The sequence below is a fragment of the Falco peregrinus genome, chromosome 3, assembly GCF_023634155.1.
Source record: "Falco peregrinus isolate bFalPer1 chromosome 3, bFalPer1.pri, whole genome shotgun sequence".
Classification (NCBI taxonomy): domain Eukaryota; kingdom Metazoa; phylum Chordata; class Aves; order Falconiformes; family Falconidae; genus Falco; species Falco peregrinus.
This window is the reverse complement of record NC_073723.1, coordinates 111323615-111340415: the sequence shown is the minus strand read 5'-3', so window position 1 is coordinate 111340415 and position 16801 is coordinate 111323615. Positions and strand designations below refer to the sequence as shown.

At 43.1% G+C, this 16801-nt stretch overlaps 1 protein-coding gene across 1 annotated transcript in view; it reads left to right on the top strand.

The window, feature by feature from the left end:
- Positions 1 to 14101, top strand: part of IFFO2 (intermediate filament family orphan 2) — a 37030-nt gene extending 22929 nt beyond the window's left edge. Inside the window, 8 exon segments of the mRNA XM_055800230.1 lie at positions 2710 to 2770; positions 3054 to 3149; positions 5373 to 5513; positions 7281 to 7423; positions 9857 to 9977; positions 12260 to 12349; positions 13012 to 13142; positions 13901 to 14101. Of these exon segments, the coding sequence (XP_055656205.1) occupies positions 2710 to 2770; positions 3054 to 3149; positions 5373 to 5513; positions 7281 to 7423; positions 9857 to 9977; positions 12260 to 12349; positions 13012 to 13142; positions 13901 to 14006 (889 nt within the window). The 3' untranslated portion in view covers positions 14007 to 14101.
- Positions 14102 to 16801: the final 2700 nt, after the last annotated feature.

The window sequence follows — 16801 nt, the reverse complement described above, 5'->3', positions numbered from 1 at the left end:
TAGATGGTAACTGGGGAGGAAAATATTGATTAGTATAAATTACTGGGAGAATAATTTCGTGTGAATATTAAAAGATGTCAGAGCCATAGTTAGCGTCTTCTCAGTGGCACACTGACTCCTCAGCGCTGCATTTGTTGGAGCGTGTAGTAGCACAGCTGCCAAGGTCCCTTTTAAAGTCTTGTGTGGTACAGCAAATACAGGATGATCGTATGAATGAGCAATCCTTCTATTGTTCCACTTCCTCAGAAGTTTAAATAGAGTATTAATCCTCTGCTCCGTTGTTATCCTCTACCTTCCCGTCAGTTTCCTTCCTCTTTTTGGTACGGTTTACGCTTAGGTGTGAGGAGAAAGTAAGATTGGCATTTTCAGCTGTTAAATGAGGTTAAACAGCTTGGTAGTGGGTGCGAGAAACATGCTCTGAGGTTAGGAACGTGATATTAATGGTTAGCAGGACCCTTATTATCAGTCCAGGGTGAATTTCCAGCTGTTAAACTTTTTGGTTAAAAATCACGTGACTGTTTTATTGTTCCCATAATTAAGTGAAACGCAGAAATTGCAGGGAGGGTGTGTACGGGTGTAAAATAAGGCATCATTTTCCTCTTCTCTTGAGGACACTGTCTGGAGTTTGACGGAAGGGAATTAGGGCTGTAAATCACCGTTTGGCAAAATGCACTTTAAACTGGCACAAAGAAAAGAAATGGAACTACTGGCATTTCTGCAGGATGAGGAAGGTTAGTCTGAGCGGACTTTGAGATGTGTAATTTTGGCAGCTGCCCAGGATGGCTGAATTGCAGGGGAGGAATGCTAATCCTTTTTGCTGGCTTTTGGCACAGTCAGTAAAAATATGCAGATATGTTTTCCAAAAAACACATCCCTCTGCAGAATGCACAGCGCACTGTGAGGATGCAAATCATACAGCAGGCTAACCTGGATGCAGCCGGTATTCCTCATTTCAGCAGCTAAAACCTCAAAAAGCAGCATATCAATTTTTGCAATGTCTGCTTGACTTGCATCCGTAAATGACAGCCTGCTGGCAGAAGGACCGGGAGGGATGATTAAAGCCATGCAACACGCCTCCTGTAACAGAAGGAGACCATCTTACAGCTTGCTAATATAATTGACTGCTTTAATTTCACCTTCTTGACTTAATATTAAAAAATCTGAAAAACAGTTACTGTTTTTACAGAAATGTACATGTAATTAATAGTCAAAAAACATAGGATAGGGAAATAATGAGCTAAAATATTTGATGACAAATGTAAATTTCAGCTTAAATATTTTACTCTGCTTGGCAGTAAATAGTTACCGGTAAAAAGACGTACAACAAGTCTTCCTGCATAAATCAAACTTCTGCTGTAGGATGGAGAATTTGCAGGCTGTGGTGTCGGCTATTCCTGCACCACAACAGGAGGAAGGAGCGGCTGTAGGCAGCGTGGCAGCTTGGCACAGCGCTCGGTGGAGCTGCTGCTGCTGCATTGAGATGTGACCCGTTCAGGTGGCTCGGCTGGCTCCTGAGGACAGCAAGCTGCAGCAGCGCTGTGCCTGCCTGCGTCCTTTCCTGCTGAAACGGTCCGCCCTGGCTTCCACTGCCAATGGGATGAGGTTGGCACCTTGAATGCAGAGATGTACCGATGAGACTTGTATCTCCAATCAGTGGAATATCCCGCAATCTAGCCATCACCAGATATCTCTGCAGATTTGAAAATCAGATGAAATGATGTGTTTGGGCAGATTGAACCTTGCATTTTCCAGAATGCTTTGATTGAATACATCTCTGGGCCCGTGGTTTGCCATTTTCAGTTCAACTGTAGAAAGTGTTGAAGCGGCAACAGAAATTACCGTGATGGTACTTGGAGGTTGTGTTCACAGGGTTGTTTTAAATCATGTGATATCCAAAGTTTCTTTTCCAGGACTGTGGTTCCTGTTGTTGTAACAGACTGGGCGAGTCTGATGTGGCATTATTGCCCGTTTAAAAAGAGGGGCACACGTTTTACTTTCTCCCTCTCCCCACAAACTCAGACTATATCCATGCATGTGAACGTTAGTGTTTGAGTTAGTGATGTCCCATACCAGGTTTTGCCCTTTAAAGGGGTTTGGTGCTTAAAAAGAGGAACTGCTGGATATTTTGATGCTTAATCCGATAATGAACTCAAATGTAATGATGCTCGTAGTATGAGGTTTAATTATCATTTGTCGTTCCTTTTCTTCTACCCGTTGAGTACTGCAGCAGCGGTGAGTGTGTATCCCCTGCGTTCAAGGGTGCTCGTCTGAGTACTCTCCTTGCAGTTGTTGTGCTGGAGAATGAGTGAGGCACGTAGATTATTGAGGATTTTGATATAGAAGGCACATAAACGTATTAATTGATTGGTCCAAACAGATGAATATTAAGATTGCTCCTTCAGATAACTTACCTTCAACTGATTCTTTTTGCACTGAAAATCTTCCACCTTCTTTGCAACCAGGTATTGTATAGGAGAGCAGGAAAGAGTACTGATCCCAATGGAAGTGGTTTTAGCTGTTCTTACAGACTTCGTGTTCCTGGTTTGAGGGTGTGCTGGTGAGGGGGACCATCTGCTTTACATTTCAAATAACTGTCATCATCCTACAGCTATCAGAAGACTTGTGATTTTTTTTTTGGGGGGGGGGGGGGGGGGGGAATATATTACTTTTTCCCTAGTTAACACTTTGTCTGCCAATCTTGTCTTTCAGATGGGAAGAGGAACTGACAAGAAGAATGAGCCTGGAATCTATGGTAGAAACCTTGCGAGAGGTAAGTTTTGCATAGTGTGTATTAAAAGTTGTAGCTTTTCCCTGCGCCTTTTATTATGCTGGGAATCATTTAATGGGTCTTTTAATTAAAAAGCCATCTTCTAGCGAGCAGCTGACTGCATAGCATAGTGTTGATGTTTAGAAGCTGAAGCAGGAAGGTGCTGAAGCTTCTGACCAAGCGCAGCGTGGGGGTGGCGAGGTGCCTTATCAGCCGGGCTGAGGTTAAGTGAGGAAGCATATGTTGGCCTGGTACCTCTCAGTTCTGTCTGTGCTTTCTCTTGCAGGAGGCTCAGGAAGCAGAAGCTCTCCAGGAGGAGTTAAACGAAAAGATTGAGAGACTGAAAGCAGAACTTGTGGTCTTTAAGGGTCTGATGAGTGATGTAAGTACACTGGTGAGCGGAGTGGCCGGCTCCCACTGCCTTTGTGAAATGTGTGTGTCATGCAAATGGCTTCATTCATAAAAAGGTTATGGTCTTAGTGAGTGCCGCTTTGTAGTTAGCGTTATGGCTGCTGGTATGACCTAATGCATCAGACAGATCACCCTCCCCCCTGCTTCCTGTCTGGTCTGTGTAGAGATGCATTAACTTGCTGCTTAGCCCATAACCCGGACTCTTCCCTCCCTTCCCCATTCTCCACAGCTGGCAGTGCCGGCATTCCGATCTGCAGCCATGGGGGAAAAGAAAAATCATGTTGGAGAACTCGTAGGTTAGGGAAAAGGGTTTGTCACCATGCAGCACCATGTACTGCTAACGGGGGGTGTGTGTGTGTGTTGCTCTGTGTCAGGCAAGAAAGCGATGTTCAAAAAGATCCCAACTCCCTTTATGAAAGCTCGGAAGAGATTAACTCACTGTCACTGGTGCAGGTAGCTGGCTTTCTTTCCAGTGCTGCTTCCACCTAATTTATTTATTTATTTATTTATTAAAAAAAGACATTTTCTCAGGAATTTCCTCATGTCTTGTTAGATAATGACTTCCCTTCAAAGCTGGGGGATCTTTTAGGCTATGACTGGGTAATTTTCTTACATTTTGACACACTGAGAGCATGTACCCATGCAGATACCTAGAAGGATAAGCCAGGTGAACGCTAAGTAAGGCGCCTTTCTCTGCGAGACTGAAGTAGCGCTGATGCCAGTTGTCTAATGAATGTGTCCTATTAAGCTTATTTATTCTGTAATTTTGCATAGAACTGCTTCCTTCTGTCTTTACATAAAGCTTGCAGAACCCGCTCCCTGGTGTCAAATACATTCTCTCAGGGCCACTCGATCTGTTCATGTGAAATTTCGCTATTAGCTGTCTCTCATTTAATTGAGAATAGGCATGCTTGGTTAGAGGCAGTGTGAAAGGGAGGAACTTGTTAGGGCTGCTGCTGACTTTTTCGCCGAGGAAGAAATGTTGTTCTGTGTGGACAGAAAGGGTGGCAGTGAACGCAAACATCCTCCTCGGCTTTAGAGAAAGTGTGCTTTGGGCTTTGCGAGCTCCGTCAGGGAGAAGCGAGCCAAAGGGAAGCAGTGAAAATGCTTGTTTTGAATCCCACTGTGTAAATATTTAGAGGAGAGAAATGCTGGATGTTGGTATGTGACTCTTGCCTTCCTGCGGATAAGAATCACTGATACCTACTCAGTGGATAAGATTGTGTTTGGAGTGTGTCAGTCTTTAGAAATTTCTTATTCTTAGTGTTTTGGAAAACAAAAATCTCTAACTTGTCAAACAATGGTTGACAGGGGTTGGAGAAGAACTCTTGTCTAATAATAAAAAAAAAAAATAATTAAAAAAAAAAACCCAAACCCAAAGCTTTCTTCTTGGAAAGGGGATTTGATATTGAAGAATGCTCTGCAAAGAGTTTTTCTGCTTTTCTGGTCAAAGTGGAAGCATTGCCCCTAGCCATTGAAGTGGTACGTTCTAACAGAGTAAGTCTTGTCCAGGCTGGAAAATGTGCCTTTTTTAAAAAATGTTTCTTCATCAGGAGCCAGATGTACTATCTGAGTGGGAGTGTTTCTTACAAATTATGTTTATAGTTACTGCCCAGAGTGAAGCGAGACAAAATAATACTCATGTAGAATTTTTGCTAGGCTGGAGCCAGGTTAATGCCAATGAAGAGGAGCATTTTCTGTGTCACAGGCTTTCGTGGATCTCTTTAGATCCAGTCTTGATTTTGTTTTCATAGTATGTATGATGTTGCTGTGTAGCCTGGATTCTGTTTTAAAAGCAGCTTCTTGTAGGCACAGTTCTGTCTGAAAGGGGGAGATGTGTTGCATAGTCACCAGGTATTAGATTTCATTCTATTCTGCACGTGCCCAACAGGGTTTTTCTTCTCCATTTTTAAAGCTTTATTGACCTGTGAAAGTTTACTGTTGCCACATCTAGCAGTTGTTTTGGGGTGGGTATAGGTTTTTTGGTGGCAAATCACTCTTGAGTTGAAATTTTATTAGAATTGGATATGAAATGTGAATTATTAGCTGTCTAGTCTATTCAGATTGTCCGTGTACTGCCTTTCCTGGATTGTTTAAGAATAGTATACCCTGGGGTTAGAGAGATACTGTGGGGTATCTCTTCTTTCCTGAACTGTATAATAATAGAAGATAATCACTACTGTCCTTCCTGCAGCCCATGACAGACCTGGACACAAAGATTCAAGAAAAGGCCATGAAGGTGGACATGGACATCTGTCGGCGAATCGATATCACAGCCAAGCTGTGTGATGTAGCGCAGCAGCGCAACTCTGAAGACGTTTCCAAGATATTCCAGGTGATTAGGCCATGAATTTTCCATAGGGTAGGACGAGAAGTGAGGGGACAGGAGGGAGCAGTGCTGAGGATTGTGGTCCAGGACGTTTGCCTTTTCTTGAAATTTCTCTCTGTAGACTTATTTTCTTCTTTCTCAGTCTTGAAGCGTAGCTCTCTTCTGCAGAAGCTGCTGTAGTACTAAGCACAAAATTTAGAGAGTTTAAAAAAAAAAAGTCTCAGGATGAACTTTAAGACATGCTGTTAGTCTGATGCTAGCCTACAATGAATGCAGGGAAAAAAGGCATTACAGGGTCTAGGTTTGTATAAATGGCTTCCTCACATTTGTTCCCTTCACAAGTGAGAGGTTTTAAGCTTGTGGAACTGTCATCTGAATGTCTTTATTTCTGGCCCAAGCTCCGTGGCCAGAAATAACGCTTCTGTGGTGGTGAGCTATGACTGCTTGGTGAGACTAGAAACTCCAGTTGCTTTCCTTGAGCTATTGTGGCTCCTTGGTGCTGGTAGGAAAGTCCTTTAATTTGCTCCAAAAGCAAGCAGTAACAGCTCTGTGTGGAGCAAACCTGTAACTCCCGATGCAGTTGGTCTTCTGACATAACTGCAGTTTCAATTGCAATTAACCCAGCTTCCTTCCACTTTGATCTAAATGTGTCTTGTTCGGTCTTTCAGCAAGTCTGATGCTTTCCTCTATAGCGATGCCATATAGTGTGCCAAATGCTGTACAAAACCACTGTAAAAGATCCCTGTGGTCTCTCCTGGTCGTGCTTTCTGGCTATAGTGGAGTTGCCTAAAGGTTTGATGGGGTTTTTTTTCTTACGTATCCCAAAAGACTCAACTCTCCTTATTGGAGACAGTTATTATTTTTTTTTTTAGCCTGTTGAGCCATTGCATTGTGATGGTGGTTCCTTCTTGTCTTTGAGTAGAATTGCTATGCTCAATTTCTGCTCAAAGGCAACTGCGAAGCACGCTTTTGGTCGGGCATGCAGTGGTTAAAATGATCCTCACAGAGAACAGTACCAGTGAGGGATGGTTTATATGCCAACTAGAGGAAAAATTCCAGTAGGTTGGGAGCGGACTGTGTGTTTGGGACTGCGGCACCACCTGTGAATATCTCTTACGGTCACAGCCCTCGGGTGAAGAAGTGATCCTCTGCACCCTTTGCAGGGGTATCCCTTGGGTTCTCTGCACGTCTGTGAATTTCATTTCTTTGAGGTTGTCCAGGCGTTTTTCATGGTTCAGTTAAACCCTTCTTCTGACAACCTGCAGATGAGCAGCCTGCCTCCACGGTGGGGTGGGACTGACCTGAAATAAAGGCTTTTCTAGAAAGGCTTCCCGGCTACTCTTTCGTGGTGGTTCGATGCAGGGAGCAACAGCCTGTGGCGGTGGCAGGAGAGGGAGAGTTCTGTCATTGCTCTGGAGCCTGCTGCCTGGGCGCTCCTGCCAGCTTACGCTTTTACCCTGTATCAGTCTAACCTCTGCATGTTCTCTGGTAGATCATAGACTGGTGTCAGTGAGCAGATGAACATCTGTAGAGCGCTGGCAGCCTGCAGCTTGCTTTGCTCTTCGCCGTTCTGAACTGCTTCCTTGTGCTCTGTGTTCACCACTCATTAACAGATGCGATTCCCGTTTTGAATACGAGCAATCCCTGAGTTGCCTGGGAACTGATGAACGGTTATATTTGCTCAAACCTAACGCCTCTCCTTCTTTATTTCTGCCCCTCATGGCGCAGTACCTCAGTTGAACCTTCTAGTTACTGCTCTTCTCTCCAATTAAGGTGGCTTCCAAGAAGAAAGAACGCAAGCTCACATCTGACGATGACCTCTCTGAACAGGATGGAGATAATGGCAGGTTCTCTGACGATGAGGTCAGCTGTTCTTTGAACATCACGGATGAAATGAAGCGTATGTTTAATCAGCTGTGAGTATCGTGGACAGCATGGGGGAAAGCTTAATCTGAAGTGCAAACTTAGTCCCAGAGCATCTGAGCTGCCAGCATGGTGCATACTTCAAGGTTTTCTGGAAGTTCAAATGAAATTAATTAATTTTTGTTCCTCCCTTATGTAGGGGGAACTATAGAAAATATAAAAAAAAAATAATCTACTTCTACTACTATGCACTGTTACAACTGTAGCAAAAGAAGAAACATGCAACAACAACAAAAGTACAAAACTTGAGTCTGTTCTGTATGTTTGGCTGAATATTAGATTTCTAGAGTTTTGGAAAGAACCATGCTGCTGCTTGGGCTGGATAGAATTTGGCAATGTTGCTGAAAGCTCGGTTTGAAATGGATACAGACTTTTCTCTAGTATTTTTCATGACTTTTCAGTTGAGCTATAGAAAAATGGTAGCGGCGGATCTGGCTGGAAGATGAGTTCTGGCAGTGAATAGCAGTTTCTAGATTCCAAGAATATCGGTGTTATAAGCCTTGCTGCAAAGTCTGGTCTCCCAGTGTGGAAGAATTGCAATTTTGCCTTAAGTTTTACCTTAAACTGAAGTGTTAGGAAGCTTGTAGCAGCTGAGAAGAGACTCTCTGCACCTTGGTGCTCCACAAAGCAGTTCAGGAAGCTGCCTAGCAATGTGTCCTGCTTTCCTCTCCTGCTGTCCTGGAATCGGTGGAGATGGCCACAGCCTGGTGAGACTTTTGTGGGTCTCTGCTGTTTTCTTTGGGCAGAGAAAAGCCCCAGCAAGCACCGTAGGGCTGACTTCCCTAGTGTTCAAATATGGGTGTCTTCTGCCAAGTTCTGCATGACTGCAGAGGGAAGAATTCCCAGTGCTTTCCCACACAATGTAGGACAGTATGTAATACGTAGGAGTATTACAAGTTATCTAAGAAGCACTAACTCCTGTGTCAGCTGTTGCCAAAAGTTCTACTTTCAGGAAGTCTGTGTCTCTCTTTTTGCCTGAATTTCAGACTTAGGAGGGCATGTTTTTTGTGAAAGTTAGGACTCTTGTTTTAGACGTCTTTAGGCCCTTATTAATATTAAGTGTTGTAAATACTTACCCCCTGGTCCAATTACATATGCACAGAGTGCTGCAGGATTCTCGATACATTCAAATTGGGTTGATCTAGAAAGCGTTCATGGCTTATTGGAGATGGTACATTTCTAAGGATGGCTGGGTTTGGGGTCTTTGTGAAGTAGAAAATAATAGTTTACAAATAGCTGAAGATGTTCTCTTTTTAACAGAAGTAAAGCAACTTGCATTTTCTCCGTAACGAATGTAATCTTTAAGTGTCTAGTAGTAAAAAGTCACAGTCCAGCCGACTTTGAACAGTGTCTATGTCTGAAGTAAGCAGCAGTCAGAACTGGGAACCTCTGTGCTCTCTGACAAGGAGAGCTTTTGCAAAAAGAAACCAATTTGAAGAAGTTGAATTGCAAAAGGCACAATCATGTATGTCCAAGTGACTTGGGTTGTTTTAGAATTATTTTTTAGAGTCATGCTGAGTATAGACAAATAGCCTGTCTCTCTTGCCAAGCTCTTCAGCCTCCTAAAGACGGTATTGGACTCGGCGTCCGGACTGAGATGTTATCTGCTTGAAAGGAAGTGAGCTAAAGTAATAAAAATGCATTGGTCTGAAATTAGCAGACTGCTGCTGGGAGCCATTTCAGGTTTTTGTCAGGCCTCCTTAACAAGGACAAGAAGCAGCTACTAGTGTTTTGCTGTGCTGCTGTTCAAAGCCAAAGGGACTCGAGTGCCTTCTGAAACTTTCCTTTATTGCACAACTGACCGTACTAAAAGGGCTTGACCAAATAACAGTGTTAAAGGTCACTCTTGCCACTGTTTGTTCTCAGTCTTAAGTGGCTGTAGTAGCACCTTCTGTTGGTCAAGGCAGCAATCGGTATTTATGCTCACCTGCGCACCGTCTCGGGGTTCAGATTTTTCATAGTTGTTACTTTTGAAAATAATGTTTAAGGGCTGCAGAGAAACAGTTGGCTGAACTTCTACGTGAAAATCACCAGGGAGTCTTCTGATGGCTGTTTCTTGTAAAATTCCTCGAACTGTGTTTGGGCTCATTTTCCCATGTATAAAAAGAATAGTTTAAAACATTTTTGTGGTTTTGCAAACCGGGGAAACTAATGTGCAGCACCATCTGGAGGACAGAGCTAGGACTGTGTACTTGAACCAGGAATGCTAACAAGGATCTTTTATTCTGCTTTGGCATGGCAAGGAGCCCAGGAGCAAGAGACCTGGACAGTGGCAAAGCCTGTTTGTAAAAACTGTGAGGATTTTCCACTGCTGCATTGTCTCCTTCATTCAGTTCTCGCAGCCTCTTTTTTTCTAGATTAATTAAAGGACCGAGGGAGTAGGACTGGAGTAGTTTTCACTAATGCTTTTTCCGTTATCTTAACAGTCGTGAGACATTTGATTTTGATGATGACTGTGATAGTTTAACGTGGGAGGAGAATGAGGAAACGTTGCTTCTTTGGGAAGACTTCACAAACTGCAATCCTTCAATTGACCTCCAAGGAGAGGTGAGTTTATTTCCGTTATTTTCTCGAACTATTCTCTGCAGAAACTGTATCCCTCAGCTGCTCTCTTAGCCATTTGAGCCTTCGGATATTTGACTGGTGATCTAGTTTGCCACGCAAACTTGCTTTGATTTTAAAATCCTCTTAGTGCTTTCTCTCTATGGTTGCTTTTCAGTCTGTGCCATTTGCCAAACTTCATTTCTTCTGCTCCTTCAAACTGAGTATTTGAAAGTACCAAGCGAGTGTCAGAAGACTCAATGTGTGTCTAGCTGTTAGCAGAGCATCACGCCATCTGTCACCCTAAGCAGTCACTTATCCAAAGCCCTGTATCTTCCACGCAGCATCTCACTTTCTCTGTAGATTATCATTCACACTTTAATTGTCAAAATAGAATGTGTAATGTGGGGGATGGTATTGCACAGAGGAAAAAAAAACCCCACACCTCGGTATGGTCTGTGGAAGATGTTAAAGTCTGTATACCCCGTTGCAAACAAAGAAGCTGTGGTTGCAGGACTGCATAAGGCCCCAGGGATCTTCTGAACCGTGAATCTTGTGCTTCCATCTTCCCAGTCAATAGGAATCTCCTGGCGCTGGTGGATAATAAACAGCTTGCTTTTAATCCTTACGATCCCACGCAAAGCTAGCTAATGGCTGCACGCTGCCTCATTCAGTGACTCCTGAGCCTTTTTAAACAAGCCTAAAGAGTGATTGAACTGGCAAGGTCTGGCTTTGTGCAGGTAGTCTTAAATGTGATGCTATTATTTCACTACTGAGTAGCACAACAGCAGTAGGTAAGAAATAATCCTGCCTTCCTCCATCACCGCTGCAGTGTAAGGATGCTGAGGCAGCAGTCTCCTGAATATTGTCTTGTGTTGACTGCCAGGGGTGTGTTAATTTTACGTCTTCCCATTTGTGTATCATCTGGCATACACTGAAACTGCAGAGATTACTTAGAAGTGCTAGGACTGCAGAAAGCGGTGTACTTAGCTACGTGTCGTCTTTTGAGCAGGGAGAGTGGCAGAGTGATAATGTGTAGCCATGTGCTGGAATTAGTGACAGATTTATTTGCATATACCCATGTGTGCATGTATAAGCGCAGCTATCAGAGGAATATTGCCGAACTCAGACCTTACGTGCGAAAACTCTAAAGGTTTTAAGAAGCTTAAATCCTTCTAAATGAAAATTATACAAGGAGAGGGTAGATTTGTCTTGTAGATGGAGATTCAGAATAAAGACTGCTCTGTCTGTGCCTGGTCTTTAACATAGTGCTTTACATGCCTGAATCTTCCTTCCACTGGCTTTATTCCTTTCAAGTTCTTACATGGTGCCCTAGCCACCTTCTTTAATGACCTTCCTCCTTAAAGCATTTCTGCATGTAAAAGGATAAGTGGAATGAGTCTTGTAACTATAGGCTGGATAGCTTGACGTTGATACCAGGTGTGATCCTGATAAAGCTGCCACAGATGTGGCCAAAGGGTGGAAACATAATTAATGCTCATCAGTGCAGTTGCATTAAATTGATTTTTTTATATTTTTTTTTTCTGGAAAAGGGAGGTAGTTAATAGCATGAAGGAGAGCATGAACAATGACATTGTTTTTAATCTCTTCGTGACAGCATGAAATAGCGCTGTATGTTTTGTAGCCCAGACCATATTGGCAATCCAAAGTGATAAGGATATGGGAGCTGTTGTCTGGCAGGATGTTTCCTTTGGGACAGCATGTGTTCTTGCGTGTGGTGTTTTCATCGATAGCATGCAGGAGAGAGCTTGCTTTATCTAGTGGTTAAGTGAAGAATTTCAATAGGATGGAGACTTGAAAGGACTCGAGAGTAATTTGTAATCAGAAAATGAGAATTCCAGTGCAAAGCCGTAAGTCGTGGTGTGGTCAATGCAAGGGAATACTTAGTTTCATGGCTGGAGAGCATTACAGTCTATCCAAGTGTGATCAGACTGTGAAAGGTTCGGGAAAATCCATGGTTTTGGTTCTTTGACATCATCAGGTATATGCGTTTAGTTGCCGGAGCTTTGGTCTGTAGGTTCCTTGATCAGAGACTTTATCTTTGTGTGTCCAAAGCCATGGTCATGGTACAAAAATGTCTCCCGCTATGCCAGGTCTAAGCGGCAGAATGTTGCTTGCCTGCATAAAAATGTATTGAAAAAAATCTTTGCACGAAAGAGGTTAACAACCTGCAGTTCTGAGTGAGGTTAAATAAGGAAATCTTCAGTCTGCTACTGAATTCCTTGTTAGTTCCTTGCTAATGCTTTGTGTCCTCCTTTCCCCTGCAGGAAGAAAACCTGGGAAACTTGATCCACGAAACAGAGTCTTTCTTTAAAACGAGAGACAAGGAATACCAAGAAACAATAGGGCAGATAGAGGTAAGGAAGTGGTTCGTGACAGTATGAATTGTTTCTGATGGATGAAAACATGCAGTGTTCCGGTCCACTGTACCCACAGAGGAAAGGTGGAATGTCTCTATATCCAAGAACGCAAAGGTGTTTTCCTTTGACATCCTCTTGGGATTTTTTTCTAAATGTCATTCTCTATGCAGCACTGTTACTGAGTAAGCATAAATCTGTAGCTTGTGGAGAGAGAACCTTCAGAACAAAGAGAACAAAAGCACGCTATTATTCATTTTCCCCTGTTTGTCCTGCACATCCACCATCACACTGGGAAATGCTTTACGAGATGTGGCCTCGCAGGTCACCAGGCACAACAGCTGTAGCTTCTCAACCATCTTTGCCCTGCCTAGAATATGCTTTCAGTAATTACTGCATGTTGACAAACAAGATGCCAAACAGCAGAAAAAAAAAACCCTCAAGGGCTGTTTAAAAAGTGTTGAGCTCTGATTGGAATACGCTTCATGAGCTGATGAATACATTGGCAGTATGCAACACCGAGGTTAAACATATATTGTGCGGGTGTTTTGGCTTGGCTCTGGGCAGCGTTAGCATCCCCACCAGTATGTAAAATCGAGCAATGCTGGGAGAAGCTGCTAGCAGCTCACCTTAGGCTGATTATTTTCTCTCATTTCTTACAGCTGGAATTGGCCACGGCCAAGAGTGACATGAATCGCCACCTTCATGAATATATGGAAATGTGTAGTATGAAAAGGGGCCTGGATGTACAAATGGAAACCTGTCGTAGGCTTATCAAAGGCTCAGCTGACAGGTAATAAGCTACCACCATTCTGCCTGGGGTGCTTCAAGAATTGTTTCCTGCCAAGTTGTTTTAAAGGCAATAGTACCATTTTGTCCTAAAGCTTTGTCTTTTAGATAATCCTGTTTGGTTCAGGGCCAAATACCAGTCTTATAAGGAGCCCTATAAAAGTGTCTAGGTTCCTACACACAGTAACACTGCTCAGGATTCAACACTTATTGGTAAGACCAGGGATCTCTAACCTGGACAGATGTTTAGTCTTCATGTCGTAGATCTACAACTCTTGAACAAAGCCCAGAATAAATCTTGACTGTGGACCTACATGAAGAACGTGGGTTTTAATCTTCTCATGTGTTAAGAACTCTATACTATGATGGATTTTCTTATCTGTTGCTCACCCCCAGTACACGCCCTGGCTTCAAAGAACAAGATAATAAACTTTTTGGGGGTTTTCAAGACTGTACGTATTATGGAAGATGAGAGTCTCTGTAGGATGTTCATTGGACTTAAGTGTCCTGCTCCCTGTCAGGAAACCTAGGGCAGCCTTTATGTTTGTATAGGAGATTGCAGGGGTGGGGTGGCAGCACACGGGCTGCTGACGTTTACAACTGATATTTACTGTAAACCCAAAGTTTAATGTTAATAAAGGATACTTTAAATTGTTTTGGGCAGTGAAAGGACCATCTTCTTTAAAGATTCCTCCCCCCGCCCCCCCTTCTCTCATTGATATTTAATTTCTTGTTTAAACCTTTCTCTTAATTTTTCGACAGAAATTCTCCATCTCCCAGCTCTGTAGCCAGCAGCGACTCAGGAAACACAGATGAAATTCAGGACGATTTGGACAGAGAGACGGATGTGGAGCCCATGGTCAGCTGATACGTAGTTGGAGCATTCTGGTGAAAGGGAAGATGGAAGAAAAGATTAAAAAACAATACACTGATGGGGGAAAATAAGACTCGTAAGCCCTTGCACAGGGTTTCTAAGGACTCATTCCTACACGCATCCCCACCCCACCCAAGGATTGGTGCTGTAAATTTCTATTGTTATACAAATCATAAATGCAGAGTCCTGTAAGAAAACATGGTGTTTTAATTGTGCCTTTGCCCCAAGCTGAGCCACTTTGAGCTCCAGTGGAATATTAATAGCAGGTGTTTTTATAAAAAATATTACTTTAAAAAAATCTGGTAGCAGCAGAGAATGGTGCTGCAAAGGCTCTGGGTATCTCAATAAGCTTATGGGTTTATTGAACTGCGCACTGATTGGCAAAAGGAATGCTGGCAAAATGAGAAGCAAACCCAAGACAATTAAGGTACAATTACCAATGTCTGGCACAAAAAAGAATGCCTCAAAATTGAACTGTAAACATTTAAGAATAATAGCAGGTGTCGAGGCAGCTTTTAGGATTAAGCAGTTATACAATATTAAAAGGAGTTACTTCATTCCGTCTTTCTGGGTGAAGGAGCCTTTGAGATTTGTGCAAACTTTCTGCTAGGCTCCAGAATCCGAAGCAGCAGGTCTCAGCTCGGTGGCAAAGCAGGTGGACAGAGGAGGGTTCAGTGGGGTGGGACTATCACTGATAAACTACTATGCAAAAAAAAAAAAAAAAAGCTCGCCTTATTTATATGGAATGTTTGGTCCCTGCTGGGCTACAGTTATCTCTTGGGGAAAGGAAAGCTAAAAACAAATTTGCACATGTTAGTTATCTGTAGAGCTTCTTTTGAGGAGGAATGTCGTATTACAATGCCTTTGTTTCCAGTGATTGGATTAAGAGGGGAATCAGCCCTTCAGTTCCGTGTTGTTTTGTGTTTTCCTTTTTTCAGGTTTTTTTTGGTTTTTTTTTTTTGTTAAAAACCATGTTTGCAGATTTTACTTTGCTGACAGGGAGATAACTCCCATTTTATGCTGCTTTCATGATGTTTAGAGTGGGGTAGTTGAAGCATTGGGATAAACGGACATGTGGGGGTGTAGATGTAGACTTGAGACATGCCATTGGGAGAGTTCCAGACCACTGTTCTTCAGAAAAGCTGAACATCGGAAAATACTGTAATCCTTTTTAGGGCATAGTGAAATGAATCCCAAACTACTGCTGCCCAAGAACGAGGGAAGAACAGCCATGTGCTTTCTCTGTGAGAAAGTGAGGAGACGTAGGCTTTGTCAGTCTTTCTGTATTTTTACACAGGAGAAAGCAGCACCAGAAGTTGGATCACTTGGTGGTATTTTGAGGAAACTCTGGCATAATCAAGCTGTTCATGGTTATAATGGGAATTGTAGCACCTCAGCCAGGTAAAAACAGGGTATAAACCTCAGCCAATAATTTTTTGTTTGTGTTTTGGGGTTGGTTTTTTTTTTTTAGACTAAAGTTGGAAGTGTAGTTAATACTGCCTAAAGGTAACTGTGTAGTTAACTAGCAGTTGTAAGACTTGGAGTAAATACCAAATGTTTTTGTTGGTTTTTTTTTTTTTACCTGCCAGATAGCTTAGAAACTGCTATGTAGGGGCAGTGCTAGGACTGGACAGGGACATATCAGATTTAAGCACCCTCTCAGTGTTACGTAAAGGTAAGCTGGCCAATCTTTTTAGCTTCCTGAGTATTGTTTCCAAGCCCCTCTCACGTATTGATCTGAAATCAGCGGGGTTGCATTGTAAGCATACAGCCAGTATAGATCAGTGTTGCTTTCTTCCAAAAAGAGCTCAAGTGTCTTGGCAAACAGCGCGTTCCTGGGCAGAAATGCCTCTTTGGCGCAGCTGTGCAGGGCGGCAGGGCCTCGGAGGGTTTCTGTGCCCGCTGTAACTGGGTACAGTAATGTCATCTTCATTTGAGTTTCCCGTGTCGCTGCCTGGAGTTTCATCGCTGTTCAGATCAGTCTCCTACTTGGACACAATGGTGCTTTTGGGCCACATGAATCAGATGGGCTCCGTGGTTTTTTCAGCGTGGGGAGGAGTTCTGGGATGATTCATCTGGATCCACAATGTGGAGGCCACGATCTGCAGTTGCTGGCTTCTGAGAAAATAGATGCAAGGATATTCTTGTGGTTTCCTTACTGATTGAAATGCTCAGTGCAGTTATTCATAGAGTAGCTAGCGACTCCCTGGTTCCTGTGGTGTGGGTTAGGGGCTTTTTCAAAGCCTGTTTCAACACGTAAATGTAGATAACTTTTCTCTGGGAAAGAAACCTTATTCCAAAGTGTTCATTCCTATTATTTCTTAGGTGGCCAAAGTGGTAAATGTCACGTTCACTGGGGCTGCAAGCTGGGGTGGGTGGGTGGGGGCCAGAGATGCGGTATTTTTTTGAGGGGGCTGGGACTGCATGTTTTCAATAAAGTACTCTTAAGGTTTTTGAAGCCTGTATGAACTACAGCTGCTAATACGTAGTTTCTCACAAGGCTGAGAAACCATCTGCCAAAGCTGAGTGTCTGTAATGCTTTAGTGACTTTGGTGGAGGCATTGTGAAGCAATCGACTTGCACAGTGAGTCGGCCTCATCAGAGGCTGTCGTTGGCTCTCCTGAGTTATGAAATGCTCTTTGGTACTGGAGAAACTGAGCAACATTAATGGCCGTCCGGCTTAGCTGCTGTTTGCTGGTTTGTTTGTTTGTTTTCCTTAAAACTCAGTGTCCTAGTAGGAAAAAGGCTGAGTGTTCCTGAAACTAGTAGCTGGTATGTTGAGGGTAGGA